The sequence below is a fragment of the Chenopodium quinoa genome, unplaced genomic scaffold (assembly GCF_001683475.1).
Source record: "Chenopodium quinoa cultivar QQ74 unplaced genomic scaffold, ASM168347v1, whole genome shotgun sequence".
Classification (NCBI taxonomy): domain Eukaryota; kingdom Viridiplantae; phylum Streptophyta; class Magnoliopsida; order Caryophyllales; family Amaranthaceae; genus Chenopodium; species Chenopodium quinoa.
The window spans coordinates 1,457,956-1,478,553 of record NW_018743206.1 but is presented as its reverse complement, the minus strand read 5'-3'; the positions used below and the strand labels follow the sequence as shown (position 1 = coordinate 1,478,553).

General features: G+C 28.2%; 3 protein-coding genes and 1 long non-coding RNA gene across 5 annotated transcripts; 1 reads left to right on the top strand and 3 right to left on the bottom strand.

Annotated features, from left to right (window-relative positions):
- The first annotated feature begins 629 nt into the window (after nt 1-629).
- On the top strand, nt 630-5,907 carry LOC110734041 (protein FAR1-RELATED SEQUENCE 5-like). 2 transcript variants are annotated; one of them, XM_021914101.1, is made up of 6 exons: nt 630-783; nt 1,701-2,215; nt 2,317-2,630; nt 3,227-3,790; nt 4,054-5,054; nt 5,536-5,907. In XM_021914101.1, exons 1-5 carry the CDS (start codon nt 729-731, stop codon nt 5,003-5,005), a joined length of 2,400 nt encoding a protein of 799 aa, XP_021769793.1. In that variant the 5' UTR covers nt 630-728; the 3' UTR covers nt 5,006-5,054; nt 5,536-5,907. The 2 variants fall into 2 exon arrangements, with proteins under 2 accessions (XP_021769793.1, XP_021769792.1); XM_021914100.1 differs by lacking the exon at nt 5,536-5,907 and having other exon boundaries at nt 4,054-5,137.
- Nucleotides 5,908-7,260: 1,353 nt separating this feature from the next.
- LOC110734042 lies at nt 7,261-10,490 on the bottom strand. The gene is made up of 7 exons (XM_021914103.1): nt 10,437-10,490; nt 10,092-10,256; nt 9,603-9,783; nt 9,351-9,479; nt 8,938-9,081; nt 8,608-8,811; nt 7,261-8,325 (listed from the first exon to the last, which is right to left on the bottom strand). Exons 2-7 carry the CDS (start codon nt 10,190-10,192, stop codon nt 8,197-8,199), a joined length of 888 nt encoding a protein of 295 aa, XP_021769795.1. The 5' UTR covers nt 10,193-10,256; nt 10,437-10,490; the 3' UTR covers nt 7,261-8,196.
- Nucleotides 10,491-10,741: 251 nt separating this feature from the next.
- Nucleotides 10,742-12,007, bottom strand: LOC110733992. Its single transcript, XR_002513733.1, has 3 exons — nt 11,932-12,007; nt 11,496-11,678; nt 10,742-10,914 (listed from the first exon to the last, which is right to left on the bottom strand). It is a non-coding gene; the product is annotated as an uncharacterized LOC110733992 (long non-coding RNA).
- A 500-nt stretch (nt 12,008-12,507) lies between these two features.
- On the bottom strand, nt 12,508-17,630 carry LOC110734089 (putative pre-mRNA-splicing factor ATP-dependent RNA helicase DHX16). The gene is made up of 9 exons (XM_021914148.1): nt 17,282-17,630; nt 15,460-15,543; nt 14,827-15,169; nt 14,480-14,706; nt 13,699-13,912; nt 13,240-13,524; nt 12,979-13,140; nt 12,792-12,899; nt 12,508-12,678 (listed from the first exon to the last, which is right to left on the bottom strand). Exons 2-9 carry the CDS (start codon nt 15,537-15,539, stop codon nt 12,508-12,510), a joined length of 1,590 nt encoding a protein of 529 aa, XP_021769840.1. The 5' UTR covers nt 15,540-15,543; nt 17,282-17,630.
- Nucleotides 17,631-20,598: the final 2,968 nt, after the last annotated feature.

Here is a 20,598-nt window from a genome sequence, read left to right as displayed (position 1 = left end):
ACATTACAAATTTACAACTCTTTCTCTCTCCTCTCATACATTACAACTCTCTCTCTTCTCATACTTTTGGATGCAAATTCCTTCAAGAAATTAAGGTTTGTTATTCAATTTTTATAATTTTGATAATTCTTTTAGTTAATTTATTTATTGATATCTATTCTTTGCGAATTTTTGTTGATTTTTTTTTTATTTTGGCGAATTTGTGTGAAATTTTATTTTTCATATTATTTGTGGATATGCAATTCATCAATTCGAAAATCAGCAAAAATCTGTTTTTTTTTTCTTTTTGCGATTTCATCATTCATTTTTTTTACTATTGAGATTAATGTAAGTTTATGTCGATTTTATCTTTTTTTTTTTTTTTTTGCGAATTTTCTTGAGTTTTTTTCATTAATTTCATCAATTTCATTTTCTAGTTTTCTCTTTCTTCTTCGATTTTTCATTTTCAGATTTTTTCAATGTTATATGTTTTTTTGTTTTTTTTTTTCCTACTTTCGAGCAATTATTTTTTGTTTTTTTTCGATTTTATCTATTTTTTTTTTTTGCGAATTTTCTTCAGTTTTTTTTCATTAATTTTCTGTTTTTTTTGTGATTTTTCATTTCCAGATTGTTCTGTTTTTTCCTTTGCTTGAGTTTTTTTTTCCATATTTTTGTTTTTTAATGGATTTTAATTTCTAGTTGCTTTTTTGCTACAATATGTGTTTTTTTAAATAGGTTTTTGCATATTGATGGATTTAGATGGTGTTCAACCTAATTATCCTTCTTCTTGTGTTACTCATTCAGGTAATTTTATTGTTTTTAATGTTTTAATTTCAATTTACTTACATGTTCTAAAGTTTCTTTACTATGTTCTAAAGTTTATCGGTAATGTTCTAAAGTTTTCTCTATATGTTCCCATCCGAATGATAAGTGCAAATGCCATGTTCCGTTGCCTATTGAACTCCTTTTAGAATGCAGAATACATCGGAGTATGAAAGAGTGGTTGATGAAGGATTATAAAAAGTAGTACGTGTGGGTAAACAATATTGATCATTATTGAGGAAGTTAATTAATTTGATAAATAAAAAATATCTAATCCATTTTAAATAATTTGTAATGATTCAAAGTAAACTGTGGGTAAACAATATCGATCATTATTGGATAATGCCACAACAACCTCAAGGCTCGTCTTGGAGCTGGGCATTGGGGGCTTGGGAGTTGGGAATGCTACTTTATCCTAGCAATCTGACATAGGGATAGTTGATGCATGTCACTGCCACTGGAATCACCAAACCATGGCCCCACCAATCTGACATAGGGAGTAGGGAATCCTACTTTATCATAATATTCTAAAACTTTCATTCTATGTTCTAAAGTTTACCTTCTAGTTTTAAATTTTACTTTTTATGTTCTAATGTTTACTTTCATTGTATGTTCTAAAGTTAACCTTTTAGTTTAATTTTTTTACTTTATTCTAAATTTTATTATGTATGTTATAAAGTAATTCACTATGTTCTAAAGCAATATGTTATAAGTATGTCCCTAATTTACTATGTTCTAAAGGTTATCCTTGATGTTCTAAAGTTTTCTCTGTATGTTCTAAAGTTTTCTATGTATCTTTCTCTTTATATTATAAAGTTTTTTATTATGTGCTAATGTTTTCTTCATATTCTATGACTTTCATTGTATGTTCTAATGTTTACTTTCATGTTCTAATGCAGTTGGTGATATTTATCGTACTCCAGAGGTTGTTGGATCATTTAGCCCTGGTGGTACCACTAAGGAATGGATTCCAAATGTTCCCAAGGAGTTAAAACCCAGTTTGGGTATGATATTTAAAGATCCTGAAGAGGGTCTTAGTTTTTATAAAGCATATGCAAATGCCGCTGGGTTTACTTCTAGGAAATCTACTACTAAAAGGAAGAAGAATAACAAAGATATAATTGCTTTTCAATATGGAGTTTGCAATAAGGAAGGTTTTAGGGCAATAAGAAAACCTATTGCTCAACAAACAGTTTATGAAGAAGGAAAAGTTCATATTACTAGGAAACGTTTAGTCACTCGTGTAGGATGCAATGCTCACATATGTATGAGATATGATGCTGGAAAGTATGTTGTAACTCATTTCAAAGAAGAACATAATCATCCTTTATATACTCCAAGTTGTGCAAAATTTCAGAAGGATAATAGAAAAATGCATATTATGCATAAAAAGTTGATTGTTGATAATTCAAAGGTGATTTATTTTTATGTACTAAATAATGTTTTTTTTTTGTTTTGATTTACTATGTTCTAAAGTTAATTCTTAATCTTAGTAATATTTTTTTTTTCTAACAGGTAAATGTTGGTCCTGTGAGGTCTTATACTATGATGAAAGAATTAGCTGGATCACATGATAATGTTGGTGCATCTAAACAAGATTTCAAAAATTTTTATAGAGATTTGAAGGCTTATATTGATGGATCAGATGCCCAAATGTTTGTGGATAATTTTCAAAATAAGAAAGTGCTCTGGAGTGCATTTTTTTTTTCCTATGATGTTGATGAAGAAGATAGACTTTGTAGAGCTTTATGGGCTGATCCAATCTGTCGAAAAAATTATGCACTTTTTGGTGATATGGTTTCTTTTGATACCACATTCAAAACAAACAGGTGATGTTTTAAATATAAATTTCTTTCATAATGTAATTAATATTTTACTTTTACATATTAATTTTTTAAACATATGTTCTTATATTCTAAATATCATGCCTTGTGTTCCTAAACAAATATCCATCATGTTTTGATGTTCTAAACAAATATTCTTTATGTTCTAAACTATGTATGCCTTATGTTCTAAACATATATTGCTAATGTTCTACCTTATGCTTTAAAATATATCCATCATGCTTTTATGCTTTAAACATTATGCTTTTGTGTTTTACACTTTATTCTTTGTGTTCTAAACTAATATCCATCATGTTCTAAACATTATGTCTATATGTTCTAAAGTTTACTTATAAGTTTTTAAAGCTTTACTGTATATTTTTAGTTTAGTGTTTATGTTTTAGAGTAATTCATTATGTTTTAAAACAACTATATTACTGCCAAGTTTAATAATTAAAGTAAATTACTATCCTCTAAAGTTTATCCTTAATGTTCTAAAGTATACCTCTATGTTCTAAAGTATACCTCTATGTTCTACAATTTACCTCTATGTTCTAAAGTTTACCTCTATTTTCTGCATAAATAATTTGTGTATGTTACAGATATAATATGATCTTTGGTCCATTTACTGGAGTTGATCATCATAAAAAATGTGTTACTTTTGCGGCTTCTTTTGTAGCTCATGAGGATATATCATCTTTTGAATGGGTTTTCAAAACTTTTCTTAAAGCAATGGGAAATAACGAGCCTGTGTGTTTGATTACCGATCAAGACCCTGCAATGAAAGTTGCTGTTCGTAATGTTTTTCAAACTACAGAACATAGGTTTTGTATGTGGCATATTATGAAAAAGGTGCCTGAAAAAGTAGGTCGGGCGATTGCCCAAGACACTGATTTCTTGAAAAAACTGTGTTCATGTGTTTGGCATTTAGAGATTGAGCCGGCAGAATTTGAAGAAAAGTGGAACAAAGTTATTTCAGAATTCCATTTGAACGATCATGAATGGTTGGCATACATGTACAACATACGTGATATGTGGATTCCAGCGTATTTCAGAGATTTATTTTTGGGTGGCATTATGAGAACCACATCTAGATCAGAAAGTGAAAATAATTTTTTCACTATGTTCACAAATCCCCATCTCACTTTGATTGAGTTCTACATGAGGTAATAAGTAATTGTCTATATATGTTCTAAAGTTACTCTTTATGTTCTAAAGTTTTCCTTGTATGCTCTAAAGTTTTCTTTTTATGCTTTATAGTTTTACTATTTATTTTATAATTCTCTTTTATGTTTTCTTTTTCTCTTTATGTTTTAATAATATTTAGATCATAATAAACATGTCATGTATATTTATATGTTCTAATGTAATTCACTCTATGTTCTACAATTATCTTCTATGTTTTAAAGTTAATTTCTATTTTCTATAGGTTTGAATGTGCATTGGATGCTCAAAGGCACACTCAAAATAAAATGGATAATGATTCGAAGAATAAGCGTCCGGAGTGTAAGACTCCAATTCCTTTAGAGAAAGATGCTTCTGAATTGTTTACAACAACAATTTTCTATGAATTTCAATATGAGCTTGAAATTGGATGTTTTAATTGTGGTGTTGAGGAGATGAAGAAGGACAATGAGCTTTACATTTTCAATTTGAGGGAAGGAACTAGAAGGAGGACTTTTGATGTTGTTTTTGATCCAACTACCTTTGATACCAAGTGTTTTTGTAAAAAATTTGAACGTGATGGTGTGCCTTGTAGGCATATGATTTGGGTGTGGAAGGCAAGGATGTTAGAAAAAATTCCCAAGGCCTACATTCTAAATAGATGGTGTACAATGGCTTATAAGAAGCCCATTTTTGATTTAGAGGGTAATGTGTTGGAGGAATGTATTAATGCAGTAGATAAGAAAATGTTATTAAATGATTTGTGGTCTGAAATTCATGCTTGTGTGAGTTTAGTGCAAAACAATGAAGATGATCTTAGTGATCTTGTCAAAAAACTTCGAGCCATGAGGGTAGATTTGGAACAGAAGAAAACAAATGGAAGCAACAATCTTTCGAGCAAAGTTAAAGACATTGAAATGCTTATTGGAGCTAGTCTACCTTCTAATGTTTTAATCAAACCTCCTAAAATTTCGAAGAACAAAGGCACGGGGGTTCATGTTCCAAATCAGGTCAATGTTCCAAATGATGTCCATGTTCCAAATCAGGTTCATGTTCCAAATCACGTAAATGTTCCAAATGATGTCCATGTTCCAAATGATGTCCATGTTCCAAATGAGGTTCATGTTCCAAATAGTGACAAAAGAATGAAGAGTGACAGAGAAAAGTCTATTGAACAAAGTCAAAAGAAGAAGAGATTATGTAGAGCATGTGGGTAGCTTGGTTATCATGATAGTCGTAATTGCCCTGGAAAAGTCAAGTGATATTGTAAGTAAACTTTATTTTTAATTTTCTTATATTTATTTTGTTCTAAAGTAATTATGTTTTAAGCAAGTTTAGAACATAAAGTTATTCATATATGTTCTAAAGTAATTCAATATGTTCTAAAGTGTTTTCTCTTTGTTCTAAAGTTACTTTTCTATGTTCTAAAGTGTTTTCTCTATGTTCTAATGTTTATTCTTTCTGTTTTAGTGTAATTTAATATGCTCTAATGTTTAGAATATAAAGTTATTCATTTTGTTCTAAAGTTTTCCTTTATATTTTAACTTTTCTCTTTATGTTCAAAATATTTTCTTTATATGTTCTAAAGTTTTCTTTATATGTTTTAAAGGTTTCTTTAAATGTTCTAAAGTTTTTACTCTATATAATATCATGTGTTCTAAACTAATAGAAATGGCATGTTATAACATTTTTTAATGCTAAATTATGTGCTTATGTTCTAATATTGTTTTATTTTTTTTCTTTACAGGTTGGTGAATATACTATTAATCCAGTTGCATGAGATGTTATATATTTAGAAACAATATCTCATTTACTAGCACGTAAAATATTATTCATGTAATTCTTAAAATATAAGAACTCAATTTATTTACTTTTAGAAACAATATATTTTTATTTCTTTTTTGTCCAATTATTATTCAGAGTATCTCTACTAGTGTTTTTCTTATCAATTTTTATGTTAATTAAAGTTGATTATAATGTTTTATAACATCTCCTGTCTTTTCATCTTCCCCCCTTTTCGTAATTATAAGTTGTTTTATTAAGTCAATTTGAACTACGAGTAATGATAGTACAAGCATTTTAGATACCTTTATTAAACAACATTTAGTTGAATCTTGCTTTAATCAACTTTTAGTTATTCAAGTTTCTTAACATTGATTTACATATGCCTTCTTAGATATGCACTAAAGAGTGTATGCATTGTATTCAAAAGGAAAAATAAAGCAAAAGTAATGGATTAGAAGCAGCCAGTTTAGAACATAAGCAAATACTTTAGAACATAGATAAAAATAATTAGAAGATTAGCAAAATCAATAATTTGGACATGTAATAAGAAAAAAGTACAACATAATAAGATATAATTAGAATCAAGTTACCAATTGAATGCTTTGGAATCTTGTTACTTTGGCTGTTGTCATTTCTTGTTACTTTTTTTTAATTTTCTTATGTTCTAATGTTCTACACTTTAAGTTTTAAGTCAAAATTAATATATAATAATATATTCTAATATCCTAACTTTATAAGCATATAATTATTAAAACATAATCAAAAATACTTTAGAACATACCCATATAATTTAGAACATGAATATAATTTAGCATATAAGTTTATATGATATATTTTATATTAAAATTTTAGCATTTAATATGATTCAACAATATATTTCTTGTAACAGGTAAATACATAGAACATAAAAAATTACCGTTATATTCTTTGCAAATATCTCTCTACAAATATAAACTTAAGATCTTAACAATCATATATCCATTTTGTTCTCCTTTGACCACTTTTTTGATCTCCTAATCACTTTGTTCCGTTCTTCATTTACTTCTGCTGTTATTATCTTCCCACAATACTCCACTCTTAATTTTTTCATTTGGTCAAACTGCAAAAAAAAAAAAAAAGAGTAACTTTTAGAACATAAACATAAACATTTGGTCAAACTGCAAAAAAAAAAAAAAGAGTAACTTTTAGAACATAAACAGAAATACTTTAGAACATAAGCATATAATTTAGAACATGAATATAATTTAGCATATAAGTATAAATAAATATAATAAACCATAATATATCTAAACAATAACCAAACCAAACCACAACACTAAAACCATAACACCAAAACCATAAACGAAACTAATTTAAAACATGTATCTTATGTTTTAAACTTACATTGTCTAATTCTAGTCCCGAATTCCATTGTTTTACAGATTCTCCTTCATATGTTTCCATGTGCTTCAACAGGAACACTCCACAATCATGTTTGTTCTTATTGCTCTTCCATGACATACTCAAGTTTCTTGTTTTGAAGGAGGATACAAAGTCACTCTTTATATTTGAGTCAATTGAGTGAACGAAATCAGCAAATGCATTCAACTGAAAAATTGGATAAACTTTAGAACATATAAGGTAAACTTTAGAACATAAAGAAAAACTGTAGAACATATAAGGCAAAAGTTAGAACAAAAGTATAATTAAAAAAATATTATTCATATAATTCTTAAAATATAAGAACTCAATTTATTTACTTTTAGAAACAATATATTTTTATTTCTTTTTTGTCCAATTATTATTCAGAGTATCTCTACTAGTGTTTTTCTTATCAATTTTTATGTTAATTAAAGTTGATTATAATGTTTTATAACATCTCCTGTCTTTTCATCTTCCCCCCTTTTCGTAATTATAAGTTGTTTTATTAAGTCAATTTGAACTACGAGTAATGATAGTACAAGCATTTTAGATACCTTTATTAAACAACATTTAGTTGAATCTTGCTTTAATCAACTTTTATTTATTCAAGTTTCTTAACATTGATTTACATATGCCTTCTTAGATATGCACTAAAGAGTGTATGCATTGTATTCAAAAGGAAAAATAAAGCAAAAGTAATGGATTAGAAGCAGCCAGTTTAGAACATAAGCAAATACTTTAGAACATAGATAAAAATAATTAGAAGATTAGCAAAATCAATAATTTGGACATGTAATAAGAAAAAAGTACAACATAATAAGATATAATTAGAATCAAGTTACCAATTGAATGCTTTGGAATCTTGTTACTTTGGCTGTTGTCATTTCTTGTTACTTTTTTTTAATTTTCTTATGTTCTAATGTTCTACACTTTAAGTTTTAAGTCAAAATTAATATATAATAATATATTCTAATATCCTAACTTTATAAGCATATAATTATTAAAACATAATCAAAAATACTTTAGAACATACCCATATAATTTAGAACATGAATATAATTTAGCATATAAGTTTATATGATATATTTTATATTAAAATTTTAGCATTTAATATGATTCAACAATATATTTCTTGTAACAGGTAAATACATAGAACATAAAAAATTACCGTTATATTCTTTGCAAATATCTCTCTACAAATATAAACTTAAGATCTTAACAATCATATATCCATTTTGTTCTCCTTTGACCACTTTTTTGATCTCCTAATCACTTTGTTCTGTTCTTCATTTACTTCTGCTGTTATTATCTTCCCACAATACTCCACTCTTAATTTTTTCATTTGGTCAAACTGCAAAAAAAAAAAAAAGAGTAACTTTTAGAACATAAACATAAACATTTGGTCAAACTGCAAAAAAAAAAAAAGAGTAACTTTTAGAACATAAACAGAAATACTTTAGAACATAAGCATATAATTTAGAACATGAATATAATTTAGCATATAAGTATAAATAAATATAATAAACCATAATATATCTAAACAATAACCAAACCAAACCACAACACTAAAACCATAACACCAAAACCATAAACGAAACTAATTTAAAACATGTATCTTATGTTTTAAACTTACATTGTCTAATTCTAGTCCCGAATTCCATTGTTTTACAGATTCTCCTTCATATGTTTCCATGTGCTTCAACAGGAACACTCCACAATCATGTTTGTTCTTATTGCTCTTCCATGACATACTCAAGTTTCTTGTTTTGAAGGAGGATACAAAGTCACTCTTTATATTTGAGTCAATTGAGTGAACGAAATCAGCAAATGCATTCAACTGAAAAATTGGATAAACTTTAGAACATATAAGGTAAACTTTAGAACATAAAGAAAAACTGTAGAACATATAAGGCAAAAGTTAGAACAAAAGTATAATTAAAAAAATGTAAACTTGATGTCTTACCATTAATCTATGGTAATTTCCATATTTATTGTGAAAAGGAATATTTGGTGGAAGAAATCTGTTGTCAATCAAATCAAATGTTCCTTCCACAAAGTTGACACACAGCAAATAGTAGTGATCTAGTAAAACGACCGGGAAGAAAACCTAATAGATAAACAGAATTAGAACATAGATAAGCAAAATTAGAACATAAGCATGCATTTTAGAACATAAGCATATAGATTAGAACACAAGCATATAATTTTTATAACATGTAGTTTAGAACATAAGTAAGTAGTTTAGAAGATAAATAAGTAGTTTAGAACATAAGTAGATACTTTAAAACATAGATAAAAATAATTAGAACATAAACAAAACCAATAATTAGAACATATAATAAGAAAAAAGTACAACATAATAAGATACCAAATTACCAATTGAATGCTTTTGAAGCTTGTTACTTCGGTCGTTGTCATTTCTTGTTGCATTCTATCAAACAAAGCCTTCATTCTATCATCTTGCCTTTCATTTGATTTGAAGTATTTTTCTGTACAACGTATGAGCTGAAAAAGAAAAAGAAATTAAAACATAAGTAATTAGAACATAGGTGCATAGTATAATCTATATGAGAAACAAAAAGAATCTACTCTTAGAACATAGTTATAATTTTAAGTTCGAAAACATACATAGCATTCAGTACTGAAAAAGAATCTACTCTTCTTGTCTACACCACGTCTTTTATTTTCAAAATTCAATAGGCAAACATAAGCATCCACAACATTGTTCAACATGTGCTTATCTTCTATGAGACTATGAATCTCATCTCTCGTAATCGTTGTCCCCATGTTTTCAGCATACAAAAGCTCCCTAAAATCAGAACAATAAAATCAGAACATAAGCATGTAGTTTAGAACATAAGCATGTAGTTTAGAACATAAACACATAATTTAAAACATAAGAATATAGTTTAGAACATAAGTACCTATTTTAGAACATAAGCATATAGTTTTACACATGTACTTTATAACATAATCTCGTAGCTTAGAACACGCAGTTTAGAACATAAGAATGAAGTTTAGAACATAATTTATAGCTTAGATCATAAGCATATAGCTTAGAATATAAGCATATAGCTTAGAACATAAGCATATAATTTTAAAGTTTTAAAGTCTTACTTATTATCTCCTTGAGCAAACGCATACTCAGCTACCTTTCTATTGTCCACATTCTTGAAAAGTTTTTCATGTTCAACCATGAAAGGTGAACGCAAGTACATTGGAAGCTTATCCTTTCCTCTTTTTTTCCGTGTCTTTTCTTCTCCTTTTTCTTCTCCTTGTTTCCTACTTAATTCAATTAAAAAATATCACATAGATAACAAAAACCATAACTAAATCAAACGAAAATTTATTGATAACAAAAACCATAACCAAATCAAACCAAAATTTATTATTACCAAGTTCTAAATTAAAATTTAACTAAACCATAACCAACATTTGTTTTAAAGTTTACAAAATGATTACCCTTTCTTGTTCTCATTTTTTTCTTCTTTGTTCTTCTCTTCATTCTTGCTTCCTTCATTTTCTTTCTTCTCCTCTTGATTCTCCTCTTTTTCCTCCTTTTTCTTCTTCCCCTTTTCTTCTCTCTTCTCCTCTTGGATCTCCTCTTTTTCCTCCTTTTTCTTCTTCCCCTTTTCTTCTCTCTTCTCCTCTTGGATCTCCTTTTTTTCCTCCTCTTTCTTCTTCCCCTTTTCTTCTTTCTTCTCCTCTTGCTTCTCTTCTTTTTCCTCTTCTTTCTTCTTCTCCTTTTCTTCTTTCTTCTCCTCTTTTTCCTCTTCTTTCTTCTCCTCTTTTTCCTCTTCTTTCTTCTCCTCTTTTTCCTCTTCTTGCTTCTCCTCTTCATCCAATGTAGGTGGATGATCTGGATTTAGAAAAGCACAATTTAGAACATTTGCTGTCACTTCTTCGTAAGTGAGTTCTGCTTCATTATCTTCTTGATTTTCTGGGACATCAAACCATAAGTAGAAACAATAAGGACACAACATAGAAATAGTTGGAAAAAATTTAGAACATTAGAAATAACTAGAATATAACCAGAAAAATTTAGAACACAAGAAGTAACTTTAGAACATAACTAATTTACAACATAATTATATTATTTAGAACATATGCACATAATTTAGAACATAATCATACAATTTAGAACATATGCACATAATTTAGAGCATAACTAATTTCAAACATAATCATATTATTTAGAAAATATGCACATAATTTAGAGCATAACTAATTTAGAACATAATCATATTATTTAGAACATATGCACATAATTTAGAACATAATCATATTATTAGAGCATATGCACATAATTTAGCACATAATCATATAATTTAGAGCATATGCACATAATTTAGAACATAAGAAAGTAGTTTAAAACATAAGCATCTGATTTAGAAAAAATTTAGAACATCAGAAATAACTTTAGAACATAACAGAAAAAATTTATAACATAAGAAGTAATTTTAAAACAAATCTAGTAATATTATTTCAAAAGAAAAAAGTTTGAAAATAATGTAAAACTACCAACTGCTGGTGAGGGGGTCAATAACTTGAAACTTGGAGGAGTTATATCAAAAGGTTGCTTCTTTTTTGGAGGAATTGGGGTTTTTGGTGACTCCTCATTCCTTTTCTCTTTCTTCTCAATTTTTTCCTCCTCGTTTCTCTCTTTTCTGTACTGCTCTTTTTCTTCTTCTTTTGATCCCAAATCTTCATAGCAATTACACCATAAAAATTAAGTATTATAGCAAATAGCAAAAAATAATTAGAAAATAAAAAGTAACTTTAGAACATAAGAAATATATACAATTAGGAGACAACCTAGAAATAGTTAGAATATAAAAAATTAAGAATTAACTTTAAAGCATAACCAGAAAAAATTTAGAGCATAAGAAGTAATATTAGAACATATCTAGTAAATATTAGTACATAAAAAATGAATTTGAAAATAATGTGAAATTACCAACTACTGGTGAGGGAATCAACAAGTTTTTGTCTTTATTCTCTTCATTTCTCTCTTCTTTGTTCTTATCTTTTTCCTTTTCCTTTGATCTCAAATCTGCTTAACAATTAGAACATAACTAATTTAGTACATAACTAATTTAGAACATAACTAATTTAGAACATAATCATATAATTTAGAACATAAGCATGTGATTTAAGCGCATGTTTTAGAACATAAAAAAGTACTTTAAAACATAAGCATCTAATATAGAACATAAGTATAATTTGGAAATTAAGCATGTACATGTGAAATTACCAACTGTCGGTGACTTTGGTGACCTTGTTTCCTCGAATTTCTTCCATGCCTTATCCATAACCATATCCAATTCTTCAATAAATGCCGGTTCATCGAAGACATGTTGATCTTGGCTGAGTATAGAAGGGCTTTTCTTTTCTTCTTGGTTCACGAATGTCTATAAAATAAGAAATTATAATTTAGAACATAATATGCATAATATTTATATAAATTTATTATACTTTAGAACATAAGCTGAAAATACTTTAGAACACAACCAGAAAATACTTTAGAACATAATTATAATACCTTTGTTATGTACTTGCACCATATGTTGTCTATGAGATGTTGCATTTTTCCTGTTGTTTCTTCCTCAACAAAAAGATCTTTTGCTTGTTCTAACATGCCATACATCTCTTTAACATTCGAGGCAAGTGTTTTTGCCAAATCTCCAAATTTGCTCAAAAAGCCCTTCATTAGAACACAAAAATATTTTAGAACATAAAGGACATAACATGGATAATTTAACAGAAAAGGATTAAATGGAGCATAAAATATAATTTACAATATAAACTAAATCATACCATCATGTCATTTCGAGAAGTTGTAGAACTAGAACCTATTGATGATTTTTCCATTCTCTTCTCTTTTTCCTTTTGTTTTGGTTGTTTCTTTTTTCCTTTTGGTGCCTTCTAGTATATAAATTATAAAATTTAGAAAACAACAACATAAAGTGTAGTGTTTAAACATAAACATATACAAATATCATACCACAATTGATTCCATTCTTTCCAAGAGTTTTCCATATCCAAATCCATGATCTTTTTCAAACTTATATCTCACTTGAATCCTTTCCTTTGTCCACACCGAAATTAGTGGACATTTTCTTGGTTTTTCTAACCCTCCTCTTTGTAGACGATCAAAATAGAATACCTATTTAGTACATGTTAAGAATTAATTAGAATATTTTTCACACATTTTCAACATAACAAGAATAATATATATACATAATGGTAAGAATTTAAAACTTACCATTAGAAAAGGTAAAGGACCTGTAAAGTAAGAATTTCCCTTCTTCCATACACTTACAGAATCTTTCAAGTGCTCAATCACAAATGTGCACCAATCCAATTCAGCAATTTTCTTTACATCCATACAACTATACAAGAATTTAATGTATAGTTGTGGGTTGTTTGTTGATCGAATGCAACAATTGACAACACATACCACAAAGTTCCAAAGAAATTCATCAGAAACTGATTTTTCCTTCTTCAATTCTTGAATTCTGTCAATCAATCTCTTGTTGGTTGGACTTCCCTTTTAGAGGTAAAAAAAAACATATAAATTAAAACCTATGGAGATAATAGATCTATTTTAAAGCAAAAAACACTTTAGAACATAAGCAAAGCACTTTAAAACATACAATTTATAACATAAAATTCATACTTTAGAACATAAAATTTAAAACATAACCACATTATATCATCATACTTTTTTGAGGCCAAACTTGCTTCTCCAAGCTTTTAGAAACTTGCTCCATTTCAGATTTGACTCATCATTTGGTTGCTCAATCCTTTTGCCTCCCAATGGCAACCCATAAGCCAAATGAACATCAATTGCCTCCAAAAAGATTTCTTGTTTTCTCTTTGGTAACATCAAACAACATCTCTCCGTGTCAAAATTCGTAACCAAGTTTTCTGTCAACCTAGAATTATAATGAAAAATGTAAGATTTAAAGCACAATACAGCTATATTTAGAATATAATAGTCAATCTTTAGAACATAGAAGATTAAAACATTTAGTATAATATTTAAACTTTTGAACATAATTTAGAACATTATATAATAAAAAAAGTCTATTTTAGAACATAATAAACATACATTAGAACATAACAAAAAATTAATTTAGAACATTAGTGTATAGCAATTCAAACATGAGAGTTCATAATTTTAGAATACAAGAAGTAACTTTAAAACATAAGTAATTTACAACATAATCATATTATTTAGAACATATGCACATAATGTAGAACATAATCATACAATTTAGAACATATGCACATAATTTAGAACATAGCTAATTTCGAACATAATCATATTATTTAGAACATATGCACAAAATTTAGAGCATAACTAATTTAGAACATAATCTTATAATTTAGAACATTAGTGTATAGCAATTCAAACATGACAAATCATAATTTTGAACATAACATTGATAATACTTATGATTTTAGAATATGATTTTAGAACATAACATTCTACTACTTACGTAGAATTAATATGGATTGGTAAATCCAATTCCAAAAAGCCTCCAAAACCAATGTTCCGAATAGCTTGCTTTTGTTTTTCCGAAAGATTTATCAACACATCCTTCATGAATTGAGTAGGAGGTACTCTTTGATAAGGTTGCCTCTTAACTAGTTTATCTTGCTCATTAGCTTCTACTACTTGGACATCCTCACCATCTTCTTCTTTTTCAATCTTTCTTTTCTTCTTCTTCACATCCTCACCATGAATAGATAAACATAGTTAGAACATAGATAAGCAAAATTAGAACATAAGCGTGCACTTTAGAACATAAAAATAAAGATTGTAAAGATTAAAGAGTATTATTACCTGAGTTTGATTTTTTTTATTGATTTTTTGTTCCTCCTCACTATCATCTTCCATCTCCTCTTTTTCATCTTTCTCTTTCATCTTTACATCACCCTTATTATCATCCTCACCATCATCTTTACTATCATTATTCTTGTCATCATCCTCTACATTATTACCCTCTTCTTCTTTTTGATCTTTTCCTTCTTCTTGATCTTTTTCTCTTCCTTCCTTTTTTTGCAATTTTCGAGGTGGTTGAAGCCTTGTTGGAAGTTTTCTATGTCTTATAGCAACACTTTTACTTTCAATATGCTTCTCAAATTCCGATCTATCAATTACTTCCGCTTCAACGTTTTCAACTTTCCTTTAAAAACAATTAAAAATAATTAGAATACAACTAACATTAAATAGAGTGCAAATATAAAGGGATAAGATGAACATAAACTATAATGGATACATATTAGAACATAATACAAATCTTCAGAACATAAGAGAAAATTTTAGAACATAATGGAAAACTTTAGAACATAATGGAAAACTTTAGAACATAATACAAATCTTTAGAACTTAAGGGAAAACTTTAGAACATATTGGAAAACTTTAGAACAAAATTTAAAACATAATAGGTAAAGTTTAGAACATTAGTTTAGTTACCTTTTTCTTACATAAGTAATTTCTTCTTCTTGTATATTAGTAACTCCTCCTTCTGATTTTGCTTCATTTTGGCCTTGCATTTTGCTGCAATTTTAAGAAATAAAAAACATTAGTAACATTCCAACATTATTATTATATTTTTGAACATAGGAATAATTTAAAATATGCTGAAAAATAGTTTAGAACATGCTAAAAAAGAGTTTAGAACATGCTGGAGAGTGAAAAACCCAAAATAGAATGAGTAAACTAGAAATTTAAAAGACAAATGAAACAGAAACATGATAAGGTTTGATTGAGTTTATTTTCAGCCCATGTTCTAAATTATTTCAACCTATGTTATAATTTTTTCCTATGTTCCAAATTTTTCTACCTATGTTCTAAAGTTTATTTTCAGCCCTGCAATCACAAGTTCACTACCAACAACCCCTAACCAATTAGCTGCTGCTGCATAAATCAACCACCACACTACAACCCCTACAAACAGGGGCAATCGCACCAACATCACCAATTTTGAAAAAAAGTTTGTGAATTGGGCATGACAGAATTTTATATTGTACACTATATCTGATTGTTCTGCAAAACCTTTCAGAACTAATTAATCTTCAGTCTGACATCTGACAAATGTTTTACATTATTAAATCAAATCCCATGTAAATGTAATTTCATCTTCTCAGGCTTCTCTGTTATTTTGTCCATTTTATAGCTAAAAACCAAATCCTACTAAATTAATAGATTATGTAATACTAAGTACTGTAAGGACTTAGAGGGTCAGAGCCCACATTTTTGGTGTAGTGGGAGAGGGTTTTATACTTTTACAGTTTTTATTTACTCTACGAAGTACTATATGCATTGTTCTTTTAGGTTAGCCAGGCTAGCCGCTATCGAAAAAATCAGCAAAAATCGAACACTAAATTCGAACTATAGATCCAGAAAAATAAGAAAAAATAGAACATAGAGAATAAGCCAGATTTGTTTTTAGACATGACTAATTGATGCAAGCAGAATAAGTAATGCCAAGTTGTTCAAGCTATGCTTGCTCATTAATCTTCATACCACCATATGACAACAATAGCCACCATCCATACCACCATATGCAACAAAATCTTCATACAAACATGGCTTCTCCTCTCAATGACAACAATAGCCACCAAATCAAGGCAACATGTACAGCAATCCCGGTCACTCGTATTGTGTCCATTGGTAATCCAAAAGATGACTCAGACTCACTACTCATCAAACTCAAAGTCGATTTCAAGCCATTAAATAACATTGACGGAAGAGTGTTATCACACATATCCATCAACAACAAATACCAGATACATATCCATCAACAAGAAAAAAAACAGTGATTTTAAGAAATACTGGACATTCATATTCATAGCTATAATTTCGCTTACTAACGAAATCGAGCATTTACCAGACATTTTAAAAAAAACGCAAATATCAACTCACGAAATATCAAAAACAAATAAAAAAAACCATAAAAATCGAAAACAGAAAAACCATTAAAATCGAAAAAATCATCGAAAAATCGAACTAAAAAAACATAAAAACGCAAATATCAAATCACGAAATCGCAAAATCAAATCAAATAGTCGGAAAACATAAAATCGCAAAAATCAAAACAATAAATCGCAAAATGTACTTGAACAACATGCTAAGTTCATGGAAATTTGAACAAAATCGAAAAAAAAAAACGCAAAATCAAATCAAAAAATCGGAAAACATAAAATCGCAAAAAGCAAACCAAAAAATCGCAAAATCTACTTGAACAACATGCTAAGTTCATGGAAATTTGAACAAAATCGAAAAAAAAACATACCTGAGTCGAAAATCCTTCAAATTGCAATTTCTATGGAGATTTTTGGGGGTTTGCAAAAGAGAATGAGATGAGCACGAAGAGAGAGAAAGTTAGAGGAGAGAGTAAATTTTGATCGGGTGGTAGGGCCGTAGGGGGTATGAGGAAAAATACGTGTTTTAATCTTAACCGTCTAAATTACCTTAATCCTACGGCTGAGATTGGTTCTTATATAACTAGGGTTCTTATATAAGGAGGGGTTCTTACCGGATCCCTCCCCTATAAGTATATATATATCTTAATGCAATATTTTCTAGGTCCTTAAGTTATTTTGCAGCACTATTTTTTTTTTTTAATAATATGTCCAATTACTCCTTTTGTCTCTAATTTTTTTGTCCCATTGTATCTATATGGGTAATACTTGTCCTAAAATCACACACTTCAGATATTATGCACGATAATAATCTATCAATCAATAACTATATACTAAAAGACACACTAGAAATGACACAGGTTTGTGTCTTTAGTTTTTTTTTTTTTTTTTTAAAAAAAAAAAATCCTTTTATAAGACTTTATTTTTTAGGAAATTATTATATACAATAAATCAATAATAATTGTCATAGTTAACTTTATAAAGTAAGTAAAGATCTTTACATTTTATAGATAAATATGCAACTACTATAGGTATGTGTATTGGCAACATATAATTACTTAAAAAAACACAATTTTTGAGAATCTTTTTTTAAGAATATGTAATCTTCATATACTTGACAAGAACAATTAAAAAATTAGGAAGAAAAAAAAAAGCCTATACATGATTTATAAATACTTCTTTGATTAATAGTAAGAAATAAAAAAGATACATCTATTTTGTCTTTGAAAATTTAAAGTTACCCATACGATCAAAGGCCACTACAAGAAAACACGTTTTTAGCAATCAATATTATCGACGGGCGTCAAATCAGTCAGTAAAATGAAACATTAGCGAATGATTTTAAAAACGGTCGCTAATTACCGACTGTTAAGATGATAATTGGTCGCTAATTACCGACCATTTTAAAAATCTGTCATTCTACATAATTTGAAATTACTCATTTGACTAAAGTACTCGACAACTCTTTTACGTGATATTTAATATTTAAATTTCTGTAAAGACATGAAATAAGAAGAAAATAACTATATTTGGTAAAAATTTGTTCACAACAATTTTAGAATTTTTTTAATTAAACATAGAGCACCTAATTAAAACAATAGCTCCACGTGTTGCCTTATCATTAAAAAATTTCCCGCCCTTTCCCGCTATTCTAAATAAAGCAATTAGCTCACAAATTTTATTAAGACCTTTTATTTCCTATAAATCTTACATATAAAATTCAAATATTATATATATAATAAAAATATTACAGTTTGTATATTAGAATAAAAATAATTGATCTTATATAATATTTTTGCCAACAAAATTTAAATTTATTGATCTTAAGTGATACAATTTTTGTAAAGAAAATTTTATGCGTATGAGTTTAAGGAAATAAAAGGTCTTAAAAAAAATCCATGCATAGCCCAGCCGAACTCATATTGGTCTTTTAAAAACGAAATTCATGCATAGCCCAGCCCACGTGTCTTGCCAATCAAGTCAAAAGGCCCCTGACATTATTTTTTTTGGTTAAATCGATCAAAAAGGATTGAGCCTCGGCCTGTTGTCCTCTTGTTGAGTTCGTTCTATGGGTTAAAATAAAACATAAAGACTTTGAGAATTATTCTTTCTCCTCCATCCATCTTCTCTCATCTCAAACATAAATTTATATCTCTCCTCCCATGGTCCCTACTCAAACCCACTTTTACTTTTAATTCATTTATTTATTATTATATCTCTCCTCTCACATTCATTACTTTCCAATAAACTATTAACCCCATCATCTTTCTTTTACAATTTGTTAATACTTTAAGTACCCCACTTACCTCGATCTTATTTTATTTAAGTCAATTAAATTACCTAAAACTATGTGCCGGTCAAACTGTAACACTTATTAAAACACGGAGGGAGTATATGTTAATGTGAGATCTTGTTAGATTTATCACATTTTATATTTTATTAATATTAAGTTTTATAATTTTTATGTTTATGAGAATAGATTTAGACGTTTTAAGACATGTATTGAAAACAGTGAAAAGTCAAATGTATTTAAGGACAAAAGGAATTAGTATAGATGGTCAAACTGCAAATAATTTTTTGAAAATTAGTATAGATGGTCAAACTCCAAACAACCAATAGTCAACTATGAAGTATCAATTTTAGTTGTTTATAATTTTATGTTTTTTTTAAAAAAAATAACCACCAACTATTCATCTCATTTTTGCAATAACCACCTACAATTATTTTTATTAAATTTTCCCACCTACTATTTTTAAAAATATTATAGTTTCTTACAAAATTGTCCACTCCCTAATAGATGACGTCATTGTGGTGTTCTTCTCCCTCGAGGCCTCGATTCTCATGCTTGATTAAGGTTTTTTTTTCATAAGACATTAAAATTGGGTTAGGGAAAAACATTTGGTAGTCTATTTAACATAATTTAAGCTCACACGATGATAATCAAGTTACTAAACATTTATATATTATAATTTGTTGTTCTTCTTTTAGGGTTTTTCAAATTTGGAGAATTTTTTAAATTGATATAAATTTCTGAAATAAGCGTTATTTACATAATTTAGAGTTATAAATCATAATTTAGAAAAACGATTGAATTTCAGAAAAACCCAAAGTACATATGAACCCCTAAGTATTCATAACAATAATTAAGCATCATTTTTACACAATAATGGCAATTTTGGTACTAATTGAAAACATAATTCATGAAATTGATGCAAGTTAGTCCCAATTTCGTAAATTAATCACTAAATAACAAATCCCCAGTTTCATTAAAAACCCCAAAATGAGGAACATTATCATATAATCAGCCCCAATTTCATAAATTATGTGTTTTATTTGTATAATTTGAATTTGTAATTAAGAAACCGAAAAAAGTCCATTCCTTGGTCCGGGCCAAGTCGGGCCAAGCTTCGGGCCGAAATATATATGCCCAAATTACCCGGGCCATGCAGGCTTTTCGGGCTGGGCCAAAAAAATTAACTAAAAATGTATACAATATAGGAAAATTTGTAATTATTAATCCCAACTTTGGGCGATTTACTTTCATTAATCCCAACTATTTTATTTTTAAATAATCCTAACTTTGGGGGAATTTTCTTTTATTAGGTCAAATGACCGGTGACCTGTTTAAAAGGTAACTTTTTTATTTTTTTTTCTTAAAAGCCACATGTCGCAATCTCATTACTCAAAA

What these genes read in the sequence shown, in the direction of transcription:
- LOC110734041 (XM_021914101.1), top strand. Translation starts at nt 729, where the DNA reads ATGGATTTAGATGGTGTTCAACCTAATTATCCTTCTTCTTGTGTTACT. An exon ending in TTCTTGTGTTACTCATTCAG is followed by an intron (nt 784 to 1,700) that starts GTAATTTTATTG and finishes GTTCTAATGCAG; the next exon opens with TTGGTGATATTTATCGTACT. An exon ending in ACCACATTCAAAACAAACAG is followed by an intron (nt 2,631 to 3,226) that starts GTGATGTTTTAA and finishes TGTATGTTACAG; the next exon opens with ATATAATATGATCTTTGGTC.
- LOC110734042 (XM_021914103.1), bottom strand. Translation starts at nt 10,192, where the DNA reads ATGTACTTGCGTTCACCTTTCATGGTTGAACATGAAAAACTTTTCAAG. An exon ending in TTTGCTCAAGGAGATAATAA is followed by an intron (nt 9,784 to 10,091) that starts GTAAGACTTTAA and finishes TTCTGATTTTAG; the next exon opens with GGAGCTTTTGTATGCTGAAA. An exon ending in GCTTCAAAAGCATTCAATTG is followed by an intron (nt 9,082 to 9,350) that starts GTAATTTGGTAT and finishes TTTATCTATTAG; the next exon opens with GTTTTCTTCCCGGTCGTTTT.
- LOC110734089 (XM_021914148.1), bottom strand. Translation starts at nt 15,539, where the DNA reads ATGCAAGGCCAAAATGAAGCAAAATCAGAAGGAGGAGTTACTAATATA. An exon ending in ATTACTTATGTAAGAAAAAG is followed by an intron (nt 15,170 to 15,459) that starts GTAACTAAACTA and finishes TTGTTTTTAAAG; the next exon opens with GAAAGTTGAAAACGTTGAAG. An exon ending in AAAGAATGGAATCAATTGTG is followed by an intron (nt 12,900 to 12,978) that starts GTATGATATTTG and finishes TTTATATACTAG; the next exon opens with AAGGCACCAAAAGGAAAAAA.